This window comes from Doryrhamphus excisus, chromosome 18 (assembly GCF_030265055.1).
Source record: "Doryrhamphus excisus isolate RoL2022-K1 chromosome 18, RoL_Dexc_1.0, whole genome shotgun sequence".
In the NCBI taxonomy this organism is placed as follows: domain Eukaryota; kingdom Metazoa; phylum Chordata; class Actinopteri; order Syngnathiformes; family Syngnathidae; genus Doryrhamphus; species Doryrhamphus excisus.
In genome coordinates, this window is record NC_080483.1 from 5,632,501 (window position 1) to 5,651,370 (window position 18,870).

General features: G+C 40.1%; 1 protein-coding gene across 5 annotated transcripts in view; it reads right to left on the reverse strand.

Moving 5' to 3' along the window:
- chd6 (chromodomain helicase DNA binding protein 6) overlaps nucleotides 1-18,870 on the reverse strand; it is a 61,013-nt gene that overhangs the window by 41,078 nt on the left and 1,065 nt on the right. For 4 of the 5 annotated variants that reach the window (XM_058054334.1, XM_058054335.1, XM_058054336.1 and 1 more), the window contains exon 2: nucleotides 11,661-11,710. In XM_058054334.1, coding sequence (XP_057910317.1) covers nucleotides 11,661-11,690 — 30 coding nt within the window. In that variant the 5' untranslated portion in view covers nucleotides 11,691-11,710. Of the gene's footprint in view, nucleotides 1-11,660; nucleotides 11,711-18,111; nucleotides 18,200-18,870 lie in introns of all 5 variants that reach the window. The other variant, XM_058054333.1, reaches the window with a different exon arrangement.

Genomic DNA, 18,870 nt, shown 5'->3' on the forward strand with positions numbered 1-18,870 from the left:
GCAACAGTCCGAACTTTTAAAACAGGACTTTAGACACCTTTTTAATTCCATTTCACAGTCCAAAGTGACTGTTTTTATTTCTGGCCCCACCCCCACCTGCGGCAGAGGGATCGGCAGATTCAGCCGTCTGCTGAGTCTCAACACCTGGCTCTCCTCTGCCTGCAACTCCCACCACGTCGGCTTCATCAACAACTTTGATGTTTTCTGGGAGAGACGACACCTCTTTGGACCTGACGGGCTTCATCTTAACAGAGGAGGTGCCCGCATGCTCTCATCCAACCTGACTTTTGGCCTTCAACATGGTATCATCCCCAAACCCACACCTGTTGCTCTGTCCCACTCTGATTGATGTCCCCCAGGTCCATGCTCCTATTCACTCAGTTCCACCTCTGACTACCATACACATAATACTGGACTTGGACCTCAAACTTACATCAACACTACTTCCATTCCAGTAATCATTACACTATATCGACACATCAGACACCGCCATACTCACCCTGTGAACCCTCATAACCTCCGACCACTCAATAGACACCCATACCCCACCTCCATGATCAACAAGCCACCTGTCACCATCAATGTAGCACTTTTTAATGTCCGCTCTCTTTTAAATAGAACCTTTTTAATGAATGATATGATTTTAGATAATAAGTTAGACTGTCTTCTTTTAACTGAGACATGGCTTGGTACTGACGCATCCGTTGTTCTCACTGAGGCCTGCCCACCAAATTTTAATTTTTTATATTCTACTAGAGAGGGTAAAAGAGGAGGTGGGACGGCATCCATCACAAATGACTCACTGACCTCAAATGGAGTGTATTTTAACAGTTACAAGTCATTTGAGCACCATGCCTTTACTTTTAGCAGCCCTCCGATTCTTTGTGTCACTGTATACAGACCACCCCATCACTCTAGTTCTTTTATTAGTGAATTCTCGGAATTTTTATCAATCATTCACACTTCTTATAACAGGATTTTATTATCTGGTGATTTTAATCTACATGTTGATGACACCTCGGATCCAATATCCAGAGAGTTTTTAAACCTTTTAAATTGTCTTGATTTTAAGCAGCACGTCACACAGCCAACTCACAACAGAGGACACACCCTGGACCTGGTCATAACCCATGGCCTGTCCATCGGTGTGTCCTCTGTTGTTGACCTGGCTATGTCCGACCACTACTGTGTATTTTTTAGCATCACCAGTTTTAACCAGGAGGAGGCCCCGGTGAGAACAGTGAGGAGACGCTATCTAACTTCTGAAGTGGCTGCAAATTTTATTGAGATTTTACAGAGCACTCCTGCTGAAATTTTACCTGCACCTTGTGATTTTATCGTTGATAATTTTAACAGTAAACTGAAGTCAACTCTGGACTCAGTAGCTCCACTTGTAACAAAAACAATAAAAAGGAAACCTACACCCCCGTGGAGAAATAACGATGAGATCAATAAACTGAAAAGAAAATGCAGGAGTGCTGAGAGAAGATGGAGAAAAACTAAATTGACAGTTCATTACGAGATTTTATGTCAACAACTCAAAACCTACAATAATACAGTAAAAAAGGCACGAATTTCCCATTTCTCACAACTCATTTCCAACCATAAAAACAATCCCCGGTTCCTCTTCTCCACCTTTAATATTTTAACAGGCACAAATTTTAATAAAGTTTTTAAGACACCAACAGACGATCTTTGTGAAAACTTTGCAGACCACTTCAGAACTAAAATCAAGGACATCAGATCCTGCCTGTTACCCCAGAAAGTTTTTTCTGTTACCACACCTGGACTGTTGTCCTTGCCTGAGGAGAGACTGGAGAGTTTTGCCCTGGTTGATGCAAGGACACTTGGTCGAGTTTTCTCCCAAGTAAGCCCAACAACCTGCCTTTTAGATCCAATTCCCACATCACTTTTAAAATCACTTTATGGATTCTTTGAGGAGCAGTTTTTAAACATCTTGAATTGCTCTCTTCAGACGGGTGTCTTCCCCACCGCCTTCAAAACGGCGGTGGTGAAGCCCCTTCTGAAGAAGAGCAATTTAGATCCCAACAATCTTAATAATTACCGACCCGTATCCAACTTGCCGTTTTTAAGTAAAATTTTAGAAAAACTGGTTTTTTACCAACTTAATGACTTTTTAAACAGAAATAGCATTTTAGAGAAACATCAGTCTGGCTTTAGGAGGAACCACAGTACCGAGACAGCACTTGTAAAGATTTTAAACGACATCAGGTGGAATTTGGATAACAAGAACCTCACAGTCTTGGTTCTACTGGATCTAAGCTCTGCTTTTGATACAGTGGACCATCACATTTTATTAAATAGACTTAGATACCTGGTCGGCCTCTCTGGTACTGTTCTTAACTGGTTTTGTTCTTATCTCACAGGCCGATGTTTTTATGTAAGTATGGATACATGTTCCTCAGGAACCCATGAAATTGAATGTGGGGTTCCTCAAGGCTCAATCTTAGGTCCACTCCTTTTTAATCTGTACATGCTTCCCCTTGGGGACGTGATCAGGAGGCACGGCATCAGCTTCCATAGTTATGCTGATGATACACAGCTATACATCGCCGTGTCTCCTGATGACTCAGGGCCACTTGATGCCCTTTTTAACTGCATTGTAGACATTAAGTCATGGATGGCAGAGAATTTCCTGCAGCTCAACCAGGACAAAACTGAGGTTTTAGTCATAGGTCCTGAAGGCCAGAGAGAGAAACTTTTACCAAAATTACAGGATATTAAACTAGCCGACTCTGTCAAAAACTTGGGCGTGATTTTTGACTCTGAGCTAAATTTTATCCCACATATTAAAAATATAACAAAAATAGGTTTTTATCACCTTAAGAACATAGCCAGAGTCCGCCCGTTTCTCTCTCAGGCCAGCACGGAGGTGCTAATGCATGCTTTTATATCCTGTCGTTTAGATTACTGTAATGCCCTGCTCTCTGGTCTTCCCAAAAAAAGTATTTTAAATCTCCAATTATTACAGAACTCAGCCGCACGTGTGCTGACGAGGACCAGAGGGCGGGAGCACATTACACCGGTTTTAAAGTCGCTGCATTGGCTCCCCGTCCGCTTCAGGATCGATTTTAAGATTCTCTTACTGGTTTTTAAATGTCTTAACGGCTTTGCCCCTTCTTATTTATCTGATCTGCTTTTACCATATCAACCCCCGCGGTCCCTGCGGTCCTCCGGCACTGGCCTTTTAGCGAAACCAAAACCCAGAACAAAAACCCACGGTGAGGCAGCATTTAGCCACTATGGCCCCCACCTGTGGAACAGCCTGCCGGAGAGCCTCAGGACTGTGGAGACTGTTGATATTTTTAAAAGAAGATTAAAGACGCACCTTTTTAATCAGGCTTTTAACTAATATTGTTAAGCTTTTATTATGTTTTCATCCTTTTAGTCCTATTTTATGTTCTTATTCTTCACCTTTTAACTTCAGTGTTTTGTTTTTATCTTGTTAGTCCTATTTTATGCTCTTAATCTTCAGTTTTTAACTCCAGTGTTATGTTTTATCTTTTAGTCCTATTTTATGGTCTTAGTTTTTAGCTCCAGCTCCAGTGTTTCCTCAGGGGGGTCCTCCACACTGGGGGCTGTTTGGGTATGCTGAGGGGGTGCCATCCTTGGGTCCCTTCGACACGGCCGGCTGGGGGGTTCCTCCCTTTAATGTGGGGGTCCGCCCGTCTAACGGAGTCGGAGGGCCCGGGTGCTGGTCCTCCGATGGCACGGCCTGCAGCTTCTCCCAGTGTGGACGGCCCCAAAGGTGGTGTTTCCTTGTTCCTCAGTACCATGCCATGTCTCCCTAATGTGGGTGATTGTGTGCTTGCGTGTGTGTGTGTGTGGGTGGATGGGTGTGTGTGTGTGTGTGGGTCTAGTATATATATATTAAAAATATATATATATTTTTTTTTAATATATATAATATATATATATACGTATATATATATATATATATATATTTTTTTTTTTTTAATGGGACTGACGCATGTGTGACGTATCAGCACGCCAACAACAATGACGACGCTCTAAACCACGGGTCTCAAACTCACGGCCCGCGGGACGCTAGTTTGAGGCCCATGCCTTGATATGAAAGTTTAATTTGTTTTTTGATTTGCTTATTTATTTTTCCATCTTATTTTGTGTTGAAAAATAAAAATTAACATTAAACATTTAATATTTTAATAATAAATAAAAAATATCATAATTTATTATAATTTTTATAATATTTCAGAGCTTTTGCAAAGAACCAAAGCACTGAAAAAGTGGAGGGTATAGCAGAAGCATTGAAGACTATTATATTTTATATATACAGTGAAGAAAATAAGTATTTGAACACCATGCTATTTTGCTATTTCTCCCACTTAGAAATCATGGAGGGGTCTGAAATTTTCATCGTAGGTGCATGTCCACTGTGAGAGAGATAAACTAAAAAGAAAAATCCAGAAATCACAATGCATGATTTTTTTAACAATTTATTTGTGTGATACAGCTGCTAATAAGTATTTGAACACCTGAGAAAATGAATGTTAATATTTGGTACAGTAGCCTTTGTTTGCTATTACAGAGGTCAAACGTTTCCTGTAGTTTTTCACCAGGTTTGCACACACTGCAGGAGGGATCTTGGCCCACTCCTCCACACAGATCTTCTCTAGATCAGTCAGGTTTCTGGGCTGTCGCTGAGAAACACGGAGTTTGAGCTCCCTCCAAAGATTTTCGATTGGGTTCAGGTCTGGAGACTGGCTGGGCCATGCTAGAACCTTGATATGCTTCTTACGGAGCCACTCCTTGGTTTTCCTGGCTGTGTGCTTCGGGTCGTTGTCGTGTTGGAAGACCCAGCCACGACCCATCTTCAATGCTCTGACAGAGGGAAGGAGGTTGTTCCCCAAAATCTCACAATACACGGCCCCAGTCATCCTCTCTTTAATGCAGTGCACTCGTCCTGTCCCATGTGCAGAAAAACACCCCCAAAGCATGATGCTACCACCCCCATGCTTCACAGTAGGGATGGTGTTCTTCGGATTGTACTCTTCATTCTTCTTCCTCCAAACACGCTTATTGGAATTATGACCAAAAAGTTCTATTTTGGTCTCATCTGACCATAAAACTTTCTCCCATGACTCCTCTGTATCATCCAAATGGTCATATGCAAACTTAAGACGGGCCTTGACATGTGCTGGTTTAAGCAGGGGAACCTTTCGTGCCATGCATGATTTCACATCATGACGTCTTAGTGTATTACCTACAGTAACCTTGGAAACGGTGGTCCCAGCTCTTTTCAGGTCATTGACCAAGTCCTGTCGTGTAGTTCTGGGCTGATTCCTCACCTTTCTTAGAATCATTGAGACCCCACGAGGTGATATCTTGCATGGGGCTCCACTCCGATTGAGATTGACCGTCATGTTTAGCTTCTTCCATTTTCTAATGATAGCTCCAACAGTGGACCTTTTTTCACCAAGCTGCTTGGTAATTGCTCCGTAGCCCTTTCCAGCCTTGTGGAGGTGTACAATTTTGTCTCTGGTGTCTTTGGACAGCTCTTTGGTCTTCGCCATGTTACAAGTTAAAGTCTTACTGATTGTATGGGGTGGACAGGTGTCTTTATGCAGCTAACGACCTCAAACAGGTGCATCTGATTCAGGATGATACATGGAGTGCAGGTGGACTTCTAATGGGCAGACTAACAGGTCTTTCAGGGTCAGAATTCTAGATGATACACAGGTGTTCAAATACTTATTTGCAGCTGTATCACACAAATAAATTGTTAAAAAATCATGCATTGTGATTTCTGGATTTTTCTTTTTAGTTTATCTCTCTCACAGTGGACATGCACCTACGATGAAAATTTCAGACCCCTCCATGATTTCTAAGTGGGAGAAATAGCAAAATAGCAGGGTGTTCAAATACTTATTTTCTTCACTGTATTTATTAATATTTAATAAAGACAGCTGGGATAGGCTCCAGCACCCCCGCGACCCTCGTGAGGAAAAAGCGGTAGAAAATGAATGAATGAAATGAGTGCAGCTGTCTTTTGGGCGAGGGGCGGGGTACACCCCGGACTGGTGGCCAGCCAATCACAGGCCACATATAGACAAACAACCATTCACACTCACATTCATACCTATGGACAATTTGGAGTCGCTAATTAACCTAGCATGTTTTTGGAATGTGGGAGGAAACCGGAGTACCCGGAGAAAACCCACACATGCACGGGGGGGAGAACATGCAAACTCCACACAGAGATGGCCGAGGGTGGAATTGAACCCTGGTCTCCTAGCTGTGAGGTCTGAGCGCTAACCACTCGACCGCCGTGCCCCCCGATGCATCAATTACGCTTAAAAAAATGTTTGATGTAATTGATGAAATAAATTAGCAACCGTATTCATACGCTATTTTCAAAATCCCTAATTTTGATCAAAAAATGTAAAAATAATAACAAAATGAAATAAGGGTTAGGGTGTTTTTACAGCAGTGCCATAGACATAGCCAAGGCTTGATTAGAGTGCAATTATTCACCATTCATGAATGGGTCCAAAACCAAATTGTATTCATAATTATAATTTAAATATTCTGCCTGCGTGGAGTAATCTCGAGTCTTTCTTCTGCTTTCAATACGGCTACACTGCATTTGTGCACATGTTCAGACCCCCACTGCTGTAAACCTAGAGCAGGGGTGTGCAAAATATGGCCCAAGGGCCACATCCAGCCCGCCAAGTGTTTAAATACGGCCCGCCCGTTCTTTCCAAAGTATTTAATTGAATCTTAACTTTTGATGGTTTAGGTAACTTTTTTTTTATCAATTTGGTTATTTGATGTGGTCTGCTTTTTACAAAGTGCTCCTGAAAAAAGGGACACAGGTACATATAGCAGGTTGCATGACACTTTAACAGACAAAATAATTCCAGGTAGACTGTTCGAATTATATGTGTAAAATACATAGTCTGGCCGCCAGTCAATTGTGTTAAAATTAATGCGGCCTGCGAGTCAAAAAGTTTGCCCACCCCTGACCTAGAGAGGAAATGCTGCCCAATGATTTCTTTCTATGCTCATCATGTTTCACTTCTAGTTCCATTTGAGACATTGGACATGCTTTGGGTAACCAACCAAGTATAATTGAAGATTGCCCTTTGGGGTGGCCAATTTCGGCTCATGTAATTTCATTATTAAGCAATAGGGTGGAGGCATATTATTACTACTATGTCACTGTAATGCCTGATAAGCCTGCTGTGAAATTTGTCCAAGATGAAGTGGCACTTTGTTCAAACTCCAAATCAAAGCTCCACCTAATTTTCTGTCAATGCATGTCCAGGTAAAAGCTTTCACGGTGGCCAAGGTTTAATTCTGGAACAGATTATTGCTATTTATACCGTTGTGCCCCCGTGGAAAATATAGGAAACATAGGACCTGACAGTTTAAGATGGAGGCTAAAATGACTGGACTAAAACTAACAGTCAGTAATAAGCAGAAATAGACAGAAAAAGCACACAATGATTACTTTCACGACTCGGAGCGCCTACATCAGGGGTCTCAAACACGTGGCCTGCAGGACACTAGTTTGAGGCCCCCACCTTGATATGAAAGTTTAATGTTAGTGCGGCCCGCGCAAGTTTGATATGGATACTGTATGGTATCATGTACCCAGAAAATTTTTTTTACATTTGATTAATGTTCATGTTAAAGGTTGAATAACTGTTAAGAGTTATCCTCCCTATCCATGTGGAAGTGGTAAGTTTTTGGCTTTTTTAAGTTTAAAGGAAATAACTTGGAGGCTACTGTTTAGGTTAACGACCTAAACAGTAGCCTCCAAGTTATTTCTAGATCTCTAGTTTGCGAGTTAGCATGTGTCTCAAGACCCTGCAGTTGCGCAATATGTTGTAAATTAAAAAAAAGAGTATAAATGTGACTATAGTCGTGTTTTGTCATGTCTACAGGGCTCTAATAATGCTTTGTTCATTTTAATCTGAAAAAAATAATTTGTCTACACACCAAATATATGTGGTTTCTTAAGTTTTTATTATTTGCTGTTTTATTATTATTGTTATATTTATTTCTTACTGATTGAATTTCTTTATTCTTGATTTGTTTGTTTATTTTTCATCTTATTTTGTGCAGAAAAATAAAAATTAAGATATTTGAGAACAGTGGAATGTTTTATCAGCGCTTTTATTGTAGAAAATCAGAACCAAAGCACTGAAAAAGTTTGTATATTTTTCTGTTTTTAATAAATGCGTTTTTTGTTTTTTTTGGGGGGGGGGGAACCTGATGTGGCCCAGTCTCACCCAGACCCTAGCTCCAATGCCCCCCAAGTAAATTGAGTTTGAGACCCCTGGCCTACATGGAGATGACGACACACACGCACGCATGCACACATGCATGCACGGACACACACTCCAGCATCATGCTGCAGTGTAGCAAGTTCTGCCAGCCACGTAAAGCCACTGAGAACAGCTGAGGGCGGCTGCCTGCCTGCAGTCCAACAGCCAATTAATCAATAACACACACGCAGAGTGCTTCTCTCACAGAAATAAAAGCGCTTGTGCTGCAGTTTGGCTCATCGATGCTGCAACCAGGACGTGGCCCGCATGCATGCGAGGCCAACATTGCTCTGGTTTTGTTAGGACAGGTTAGCAATATTCACCATGCAGGTCAAATAACATGTTCATTCAGCAAAACAACATAAGAAATTCAAATAGGAAAACAAGTCCAGACTCAAACTCAAGAGCTCAGAATTTCTGCTTTCTGCTGGGAAAAAAAGAGATTAAGAATGGGGGGTTGGGGGGGGGGGGGGGGTTGTAGACGGCATTTCATGTGTTTGGGTGAGAAGGAAAAGACAATCAAAGTGTGTATCAAAGCACTGCTTCGCCTTGAAGTGGAGAAAACAAGAAAACCGGCAGTCGCTGATTCAGGAGTTTGGTGGGAAAAATGGAAGGAGGGAGAGGGGGGGGGGTGATGTGTCAGTAAAAAGAACTGCTTCTTTTGTATCCAGAGGGAAGACCTTTTTCTGACTAATTAGTGTAAAAACAAGAAGACTAACAAGAAATAAGACTTTATCACTCCCCACCAGGGATGTCCAGACGTATAAAGAAAAATGGAAGGATGCGGGGATCATTTTGGTACATTTTGTGTATTAAAGACACAGGAGCCACATCTGTTTATTTGTTTCTCTTTCATGAGTTACGTCAGGTCTCCACGGGTAGCAGGGTAGTGTTTGCTTTATCAGCACAGGTGCAGGTAGTCAGGAGGAGTATGGGCCAGAAGAGCATGCGCTTCATTTTTACTTTCTAGCAGCATCGCATCCTCACATGAGCAGGTCCTTTTCTACATCAGTATCGTCATGTTTTGGTTTTTTTAGCGCATGAAATGGGAACAGGGAGGGGGTGGATGACGTCGTTGTCCGATTTGCATCAGTGCTCATGACTCATGTGCGTCGGGAGACTCAGAAAGTTTTGTTTCGAAATACAAATGATCTCTCTAATGCAGGGGTCTCAAACTCAATTTACTTGGGGGCCACTGGAGCTCGGGTCTGGGTGAGGATCAGGTTTTCCAAAAAAAAACCGCCTTTATTAAAAACAAAAAAAATTTAAAAACTTCACTTTGGTTCCAATTTTCTACAAGAAAAGCTCTGAGATTCCACTGTTCTCAAATATCTTAGTTTTTATTTTTCTACACAAAATAAGATGAAAAATAAATAAACAAATCAAGAATAAAGAAAATCAATCAATCAGTAATAATAAATAAATATAATAATAATAATACAGGAAACCTCGGATATATCGGACTCGGATATATCGGAAATTCGCTCACAACGGACAGATAAAAAAGAACCAATTTTTCTGTAATGCATTTCCAATAAAAATTCATTGCATATATCGAATTTCGCCTATTTCGGACAAAATCTCCAGTCCCGTTCCAATGCATTTCCATTAAATTTCCCTCGCATATCGTGGCCGCATCGTGGCGCTCCGATTCGCCGAATCGTGACAGGCCGCTATACGACGTCATTTGCAGCGTTTGCAGCGTTGCCTGCGCGTCCAGGTACATTGGAAACATAGTCAAGGAAGTGCCTTTTTATAACGGATAAAATCCGATTCACGCATATACCGGATATAAATCCGATATATGCGTAAAACGGACATTTTCCGGTCTACGCATATAACGGATTTCGCTTATATCGGACAAAACCAGTGGGAACAATTGAATCCGATATATCAGAGGTTTACTGTAATAAAACGGCAAATAATAAAAACTTAAGAAACCACATATAGTTGGTGGGTAGACAAATTATTTTTTTCAGATTAAAATGAACAAAGCATTATTAGAGCCCTGTAGACATGACAAAACACGACTATAGTCACATTTATACTCTTTTTATTTACAACATATTGCGCAACTGCAGGGTCTTGAGACACATGCTAACTCGCAATCTAGAGAGCTCGCGACCTAAACGGTAGCCTTCAAGTTATTGAAACCCCTGCTGTATGGTATCATGTACCCAGAAATGACAGCTTAAATTGTTTATTTATTTTTTCATCTTATTTTGTGTAGAAAAATACAAATTAAGATATTTGAGAACGGTGGAATGTTTTATCAGAACTTTTCTTGTAGAAAAACGAAACCAAAGCACTGAAAAAGTGAAGGTTATAGCAGTACAAGCATTGAAGACAGTTCATTTATTTATGTTTCTGTTTTTAATAAATATGTTTTTTTTGAGTTTGAGACCCCTGCTCTAATGTCACGTCTTTTTGTCACACACAAGATTTAAATGGGAGTGTGTGGGGGGGGGGGGGGGGGGGGTGTCACTGCTCGTTGAGAAGAGCAAAACGTACTTTCATGTTAGTCATGCCTAATGTCGATTTTGGAAAAAGGGAACCTGATTAGTCACTACATATAGTGTAGCATGTTGGGTTACCCAGCATGCCTTGCGGTTTGTAGACATGGTTGTAATTGTGCCTGTTTGTTCATGCGTAGGCATGTGTCTAAAAAACATTAAAAGCATTAAAAAACAAGAACTTGAGACTGTGTCTGAACAGGTGACCAACCCAAACATCAGTTTCTTCTTGTTAAGCCCTACCTTGAGGTTTTTAGACGTGCTTTTCGTTTTTACCTGCAAAAATATCTACTCAAGTGTTCTAAGTCAGAGGTGAAGCTGTGTGTTTAGCTTGCAGAGAGCAGATCGCCGTGGCCTACAATGCGAGTCGCCATTACAAGACCAAACACGCAGAGGAATTCTAAAAACTGACTAATAGACGAACAGGCGCGTACGTCTGAGGCATTGCTAGCTAAGCTGCAAAAATACAACAAGAGCGGCTTGGCTAAAAAAAAAAAGATGAAGTCATTGGAATATTCACCTCACATATTCAGCCTGACTTCCGAGCTCTTGCTGAAGCCCGACAGAGATTACATTTCTCTCACCGAACAGGAAAAAAGACATAAAAATAGTCATGTGGTTGGACTACAAGCAAGATGGTTTCGAGAATTTGTCGAAAGCTGATTTAATGCTGGTCTTTTAAAAACATTTTTTATTTTTTTTTATATAGAGGCATAATTTAGTTCACAATATGCTATAATATAAAATATAATAATTCTTGGGAAAAGAATTGCCCCCAGTCAGTATGTGTATGTGCATGTGCATAGTATGTGTGCGTGCATATTCAACTAACCTGCTGCTTGTCCTTCTTGTGTATTTTCATCTTCTAAGCCTTGACTGCATCTGTGGACACAAACAACTTGATTAGCACAACAAGGGGAAATAAACTTATGTCATATTCTACGAAATAAACAAAAAATGTGTGTGTTTGATTGATAAATGTCAACCATATCAGCCATATGGATGTCATTCAGTCTTTCCCATACATTCATTTATTTTTGGCAGCCCGCCACAAATACATTTGGACAACAACAGATACATTTGGCATGTTTTTTTTGTTTTGTTTTTTTATGAATTTGCCGGTACCTTTTCTTTTTTTTTTTTAAGGATTTATTGCTACTTTTTTTCGAGAAAAATCCAAAAAATGTAGAATTATTTTTTTTGGTGGCGGTCTGGGCTTCCTGAATTCTTCTCTTGTTTCTTTATTTGACGCTACCATGTTTTAAAAGATTTGCCGCTGCTGTTTTTTTTAAAGATTTTTTAAAGATTTGACAGTTTTTAAAGTTTCAGCTTTTTTTTTTTAGATTTGGCACTACCTGTTCGCCCTTGCTTACAAACACATTATAATGGTACTGTCTCTGTAGCATGCCATTCCACCTCTGTACAGTAGATTGCCCGGTACCTCTGCTTGTTAACACACCTCATACGCTGACACCACAACTGACTTGATCGTGCATCATAATGCATTTGTTCATCAATAGTGATATAATAGATGTGTGCATTATCTTGAAAACCAGTGCACACTCACATGGAGCCATCATGAATGTGTTTTTTTTTTGTCATGGAGCACACATGAGGCTGCATGGCTGCACCACATATAAAACCTACACCCTTTAAGTCAATAACGTCATGTTCTGTTGTCAAATAAAGTTTAAAAACATTAGATAATGTCGCACAAATCAAAAAGCTCCGCTTCTACCTGACCACACTTGAACACAGAGTTGGACCTTTTGAAAGTTTTTAAGATTTATGTCATGACCAGTTAAGCAAATTAGACATCAAACTCCCCAACTTAGTGCTCCGGATTTCAGTCCTGTGTGAAACACTGTCAAGGGCGTGATTATGAGATGGTGCCTTGCTCGGTGGCACTGCAGCAATGTTTGTGACAAGAGCGTCTGTGTTGTGTTTGAAGCAAATACGGCCACTACGGTCATGTATCAATGATGATGCAAAAGCATGAAATAACCCTTTGGCAGCACACACAGCGACCTCTCGTGGCCGCACGTGTCGTGTATAAAATCACATGACCTGATGGCCTCACAGAGAGGGTGGAGTGTTTTAAAGTGAAGCCAAGCACTACCCCCCCAACACCCCTTCCAAAGCAGGACCAGGAAGTGATGACTTGTGTGTTTATTAATCAAGCGCATCTTCACATCTTATTATTTACTCTGCACCACAAGTCTGCATTATCATCATCATCATCATCCCGCAGTTTCAAAGTCAGACATCTTGCAAGGAGGGGGCGCAAATTGGGACAGAACCTGAGTATTATTGTAATGTACTGAACATACACACACATTGTTCTACAAGAAGTATTCTAAGCCTGACTTGACTACAACAACATGAAAATACTCTGTTGTGATATGCAGATGGAACCACGTGATACACCGTACTATAGAAGAATAAAGTAGACATACTGTAAATCCCTCAACTTCCATTTTCCAAGGCTCGTCTAGACCAGTGATTTTCAACCTTTTTTGAGCCACAGCACATTTTTCACATTGGAAAAATCTTGTGGCACACCACTAACTAAAAATGTTACAAAATGTCACCACGACCTCACACGTGCATCAATAAGTCTATCGGAGGAACAAGGTAGGTGTTGCCACACGGACCAATATTACATTGCTCTGCCAGTCTTTACACCACAGACACTCGACGGTAGCCACGTTTTTACATGACCAGTTTTTCTCTTTCCGAATGACCTTTCGGGAAACAATGGTATCCATGGAAAGGAATATTCCAATCTCTTGTCTACATGCGCCGTGAAAATCAACCAGAATAGTCAATAGGACATGCCCAGTAAAACGTAAACATCAACATCACGTGATACCGGCTTCCCCAAGTTTTTCTTTCACTTGTTGGAATAACTCCGTATTGCCAGTTTTTCGTCTGTCCAGTCTTGAAATTTAGTTTGAATCAAAAACAAACTTTGCTTAGTCCAGTGCCGATTGCTGGCCTCCATTTTTAAAAGTGAGATTCTGTTTCACAGATGGCGGTAATACGAAAGCTGCTTGCCAACCGACAATAAACAACAGAAGAAGAAAAACACCAGGAAGAAGAACGCACCCTGAAAACTTTCCGTTTGAGTGGGTACAAGATACCTCAATCGGATTGGTTAAAGGAATATTCCATCCCTGTTCAATTCTTTCCGTTTGAGCAAATAAACCAAATGCAATTGGAATATTTGGGTACATGTATACTATTGACATAATGGCTATTGACATAATATTTGCAAATGATAATTAATAAATGTTAATTATAAAAAGTGATATTCACATATTACTTTGACTTGTCGTCAAAGCTCACTTCTGAGGCTGAAACAATAAAATACTTAGTTTTGACCTGAAAAGGTTTTTTTTTCTATGCGGTTAGCCTCTATGCTAGTCACTATGGGTGGCACAGGATCTTGTGACACTTAAAAAACAAAAAAGATTTAACGTTCAGAAAAAATGGCACTATGCCCGAGACAATAACAATACGGATATTGTCATACATTTTTTCAGTGGGCTTTTTGTTTTTAAATAAAGATAAAATCTCGTCTCATTCTCATAGACGCCAATGCTGCGTCTCGTGAACCGAGTGACTACTCGTTACAGTGCTTCACTTCTTTTTACACTTGTATCACACTTCATGTTAAAATGGGACTTTGACTGCAAACTGAATGAAGCTTGTGGTCACCGCTTGACCCCGGAACTGATTCTATTTTCCTTATCTCCTATGGGAAATTGTTTCCAAATCTGAGCAACACCGAACAGTTTGTGTTCCACCTCAGAAGGTCCGGTGTAGTCATCACTACGACAACAATCAAACATCCTGATGGAGTCAGTGTAGTACTATGTTTAGTAAATATTGTGCTGCAGCTCAAAGTAGTCAACAGTAGACTGTGTGCCAAGTCTATATTCCACCTGCAACATCAATGACACAATAGTACAACTATATGACAGTAAATAATTCAATGAGAGTTGTAGCTGTTGTACTGAGTGTGCTCTCGTCACTCGGCAGACACAAATCCATCTGCTCTGAATATTTACCAGAAATATGCAAAACACAACGTGTGTGTGCCTGTGACACAACAACTAACAGTTAGCATCACACAACCTACGAACAAAAAAAAAGCTCTCATCACATAACATTGATTGACAGTTGATTATTTTGCACAAGCACCTGTTTCACTGATACAACAACCAGTATTACACATTATTACTACCAGGACCACCTTTACACAACAGTACTATTTCAACCAGTACTACACAATAGCACCATTACAACCAGTATGACACATTAGTAGAAGATTAGTAGTTCAACCTAAAACCATTTGGTAAAAGTATTTTTTGAACCAGTACTAGACAATAGTATTATTACTACACAACAACCCAATTAGAACCATTCATCCATCTTCTATGCTGCCTAGCCTCACAAGGGTCGCGAGTGTATGCTGGAGTCTATCCCAGCTGTCTTGGGGCGAGAGGCGGGGTACACCCTGGACTGGTCGCCAGCCAATCACAGGGCACATATAGACAAACAACAATTCACACTCACATTCATACCTATGGACAATTTGGAGTCACCAATTAACCTAGCATGTTTTTGGAATGTGGGAGGAAACCGGAGTACCCGGAGAAAACCCGCACATGCACGGGGAGAACGTGCAAACTCCACACAGAGCCAACATGCTAACTACTCGTCCATTGTGCAGCCGCCCCTACAATTATAACCAGTACAAAAACCAGTAGTAGACACAAAGTACAATGAGAAACAGTACTATGCAATAGTAATTTTTTAACCAGAACTAAGCAAAAGTACTATTGCAACAATGACGAAAACCCATACTAGGCAAAAGTACTTTTACAACCAGTAGTACACAAACCTAAAAGCAGTATTGAGCAATAGTATTATCACAACCAATACAAGGTAATAATACAATTTGAACACGTACTAGACAATATTACTCCCACAACCAGGAGTACACAACAGTCTGACTATAACCAATACTACATTGGGGTGAAATGATTCATTTTAATATCGATTGGATTCATATCACAATTGGTGTTTGCCGATACGAGTCAAGGACGATACTGGTTCATTTAGAACAATACAATATGAAATGATTCACTAACTTTTTAGCCATAAATTCAACCAGTCTGACTGTGAAATAAATATATGGATTCTGAGCAGTGAAGGTGAAGTTTCCTAGATAAAGTGAGGAAACGTAACGTTAATTTCTCTGCTAACTCGCCTGATGCTAGCCTGGCACTTCAACACCATCTGAGCATCTGTACTCTGCAGAAGGAACCATAGCCTCCAAAAAAAAAGTGCCTGTCTTCACCGGGACCATGTTGACATGCCAACATTTTTGCATTGCAATGCCAAGTTCTTGATGAAAGAGTGAGTGAGTGCATCGGTCAGTGTGTGTAATAGTGCCCATGTTTACTTGTTCTCCACATTTACAGTAATATCCTGTTCCGGGGTTTTCTGACTTGCATTTCTTTATTTAATTATTAAAATAAGGTGGCCAGAAATATTTCAGTATTGAACAAAGCAAAATTTGTTCTCAATCAGAAATCACTCCACACTCTTTATTGCTCACTGGTTCTACCATATCTTACTTATTGTGTGGAAATATGGGCTAATAACTATAAATGCAATCTTCACTCGCTAAATGTACTGCAAAAAAGGTCAGTAAGGATAATTCATAATGCCGCCTACAGAAAACATACTAACTCATTATTTCTAAAATCACAACTACTTCAACTGATATAGTTCATCTTCACACAGCTAAAATAATGCATAAGACTAAAAATGTCGTCCAATACTTCTCTACAAGAGAGGAGAAATATGATCTCAGGGAAGAAGTACATTTGAAACACTTCTATGTGAGGATTACGTTAAAAAGCCATAGCATTTCAGTATGTGGAATCAAACTATGGAATGGATTGAGTAAGGAAATCAAACAATGCACAACGATGAGCCAATTCAAGAAACAATACAAGCAGTTGATGTTTGCTAAATACAAGGATGAAGAGTCTTGAACCAGTCATGATGTGCTATATATATCACTATATTGACACTTACTATGGTACACATTATGTCATTGGATGCTCATATCACCTCCTACTTCGGTATGAGGTACATTATTAAAAAAAACAAAAAACAAAACAAAAAAAACCTTAAACTGTATTGTGGAAAGCAGGAAGTGAACAAATGTAACAGTTACTGATTGTAAAAGTACCAGATGGAGGGGTAGGATTTAATAAGCTTTGCTTCTTCCTACTCCTTTTGGACATGTGGAACTGTGAACTGATTATGGGATGCACTCAATTGTAATCCGATGCATGTTCAAATGAAATAAAACCATTACCATTACCAAAATAATTGTGAGTTGCAGCCCTATACACAATAGTACTACTACAATTGGTGCTCAGTATTAGGCAATAGTACTATTACAACCACTACTATGTAATAGTACTACAACCAGCGCTATAACCAGTACTAGGCAATAGTACTGTTTGAACCAGGCCTAGACAATGGTATTGTTAGAACCACAACTACACAATAGTACTGCTAAAAACTGTACTAAAACAAACCATTACAACCAGTACCACAAAACAGTACTATTAGAAGCCGTGAAATTGAGTATCACTATTACAACCTGTACGATTAGGACCATTACTACGCAATAGCACTATCATAGCCAGCAATAAAACCAGTACTAGAGAGTACTACTCGAACCAGGAGTATACAAACATATTATTACAACCAGTGCTAGGCAACAATACTATTTTATCAGTACTAGACAATAGCACTATTACTAGTACTGCACAATAGTACTATTACAACCTTTACTAAAACCAGTACTAAGCAATACTACTATTTGAACCAGTACTAGATAATACTTCTACTGCAACCAGTACTGTTACAACCAGTACTACATATTACTACTACTAGGACAACCTTTACACAATAGTAATATTACAACCAGCCCTAAAACCCGTACTAGATAAAAGTACTATTTGAACTGGTACTATACAATAGTACTGTTATAACCAGCATTAAAACCAGTACTAAGCAATAGTACTATCTGAACCAGTGCTAGACAATAGTAATGTTCCAAACAGCACTGGGCAATCGCAGTAGTATTTTAGTCAGTGGTACACAATAGCAGTATTGCAAAACAAACACAGTACTAGGCAATAGAATGATTTTGATCCAATAATACACAACAGTGGTTGTGCGATACATACACTGGGTAAACCTCACTCTCCGACCCCTTAAGAGCAGCGCTCCTCGATGACGAGTTGACAGCTCAGGCTTTCCTCTCGTTGGTTAGCACTACTCCACAGTACACATTAGAATACAAAACACAATAGCAGTATTTGTGAGTCAGTGCTGCACATTAGTACTAGTAGAAGCAGTAATATTACAACCACATTAGAAGCAGCACTACACAACTGTGTTGGCCACAAACACAAGCGTCAAATAAAATGACTTTACTTGTCAAGAATATATAAGCACCCATACATTAAGAAAAATAGTATTAATATTCACAGAAACTCCTTCCCCATTTGGCTCCGCCCCAAAAAATGACTGTTTTGAATAGGCAGGTAATGAAAGCAGGTGTGCATAAGGATGATGTACTCATTCAAAATCTTCCCCATGAAGTATCACATGCACAAGGCCAGGCTCAAGAGGTGAAAGGTCAAGAGTCTTCTTCAGTGGAGGAGTCAATAAGTTGGCAGTGAAGAGAGTGAGAGAGAGATGAATGCATCTGAAAAATGATGTTTTCACGCACTCTTCCTTGCTGCACTCATGCTGTCCGTTTCCTGCCTGGCACTTGAGTGGAATGCAGCATGTGGCATCCAAAAACAAAAGGATGGTGCATGTCAATCAGAGGTGCTCCTGCTGCTTCATGAAGATGACGAAGATGACGGCCTTCTTTTTTTTGTCGGCGACATTCAAGCCAACTGCAGCTGACATGGCAATATACAAGTATTCATAGCATT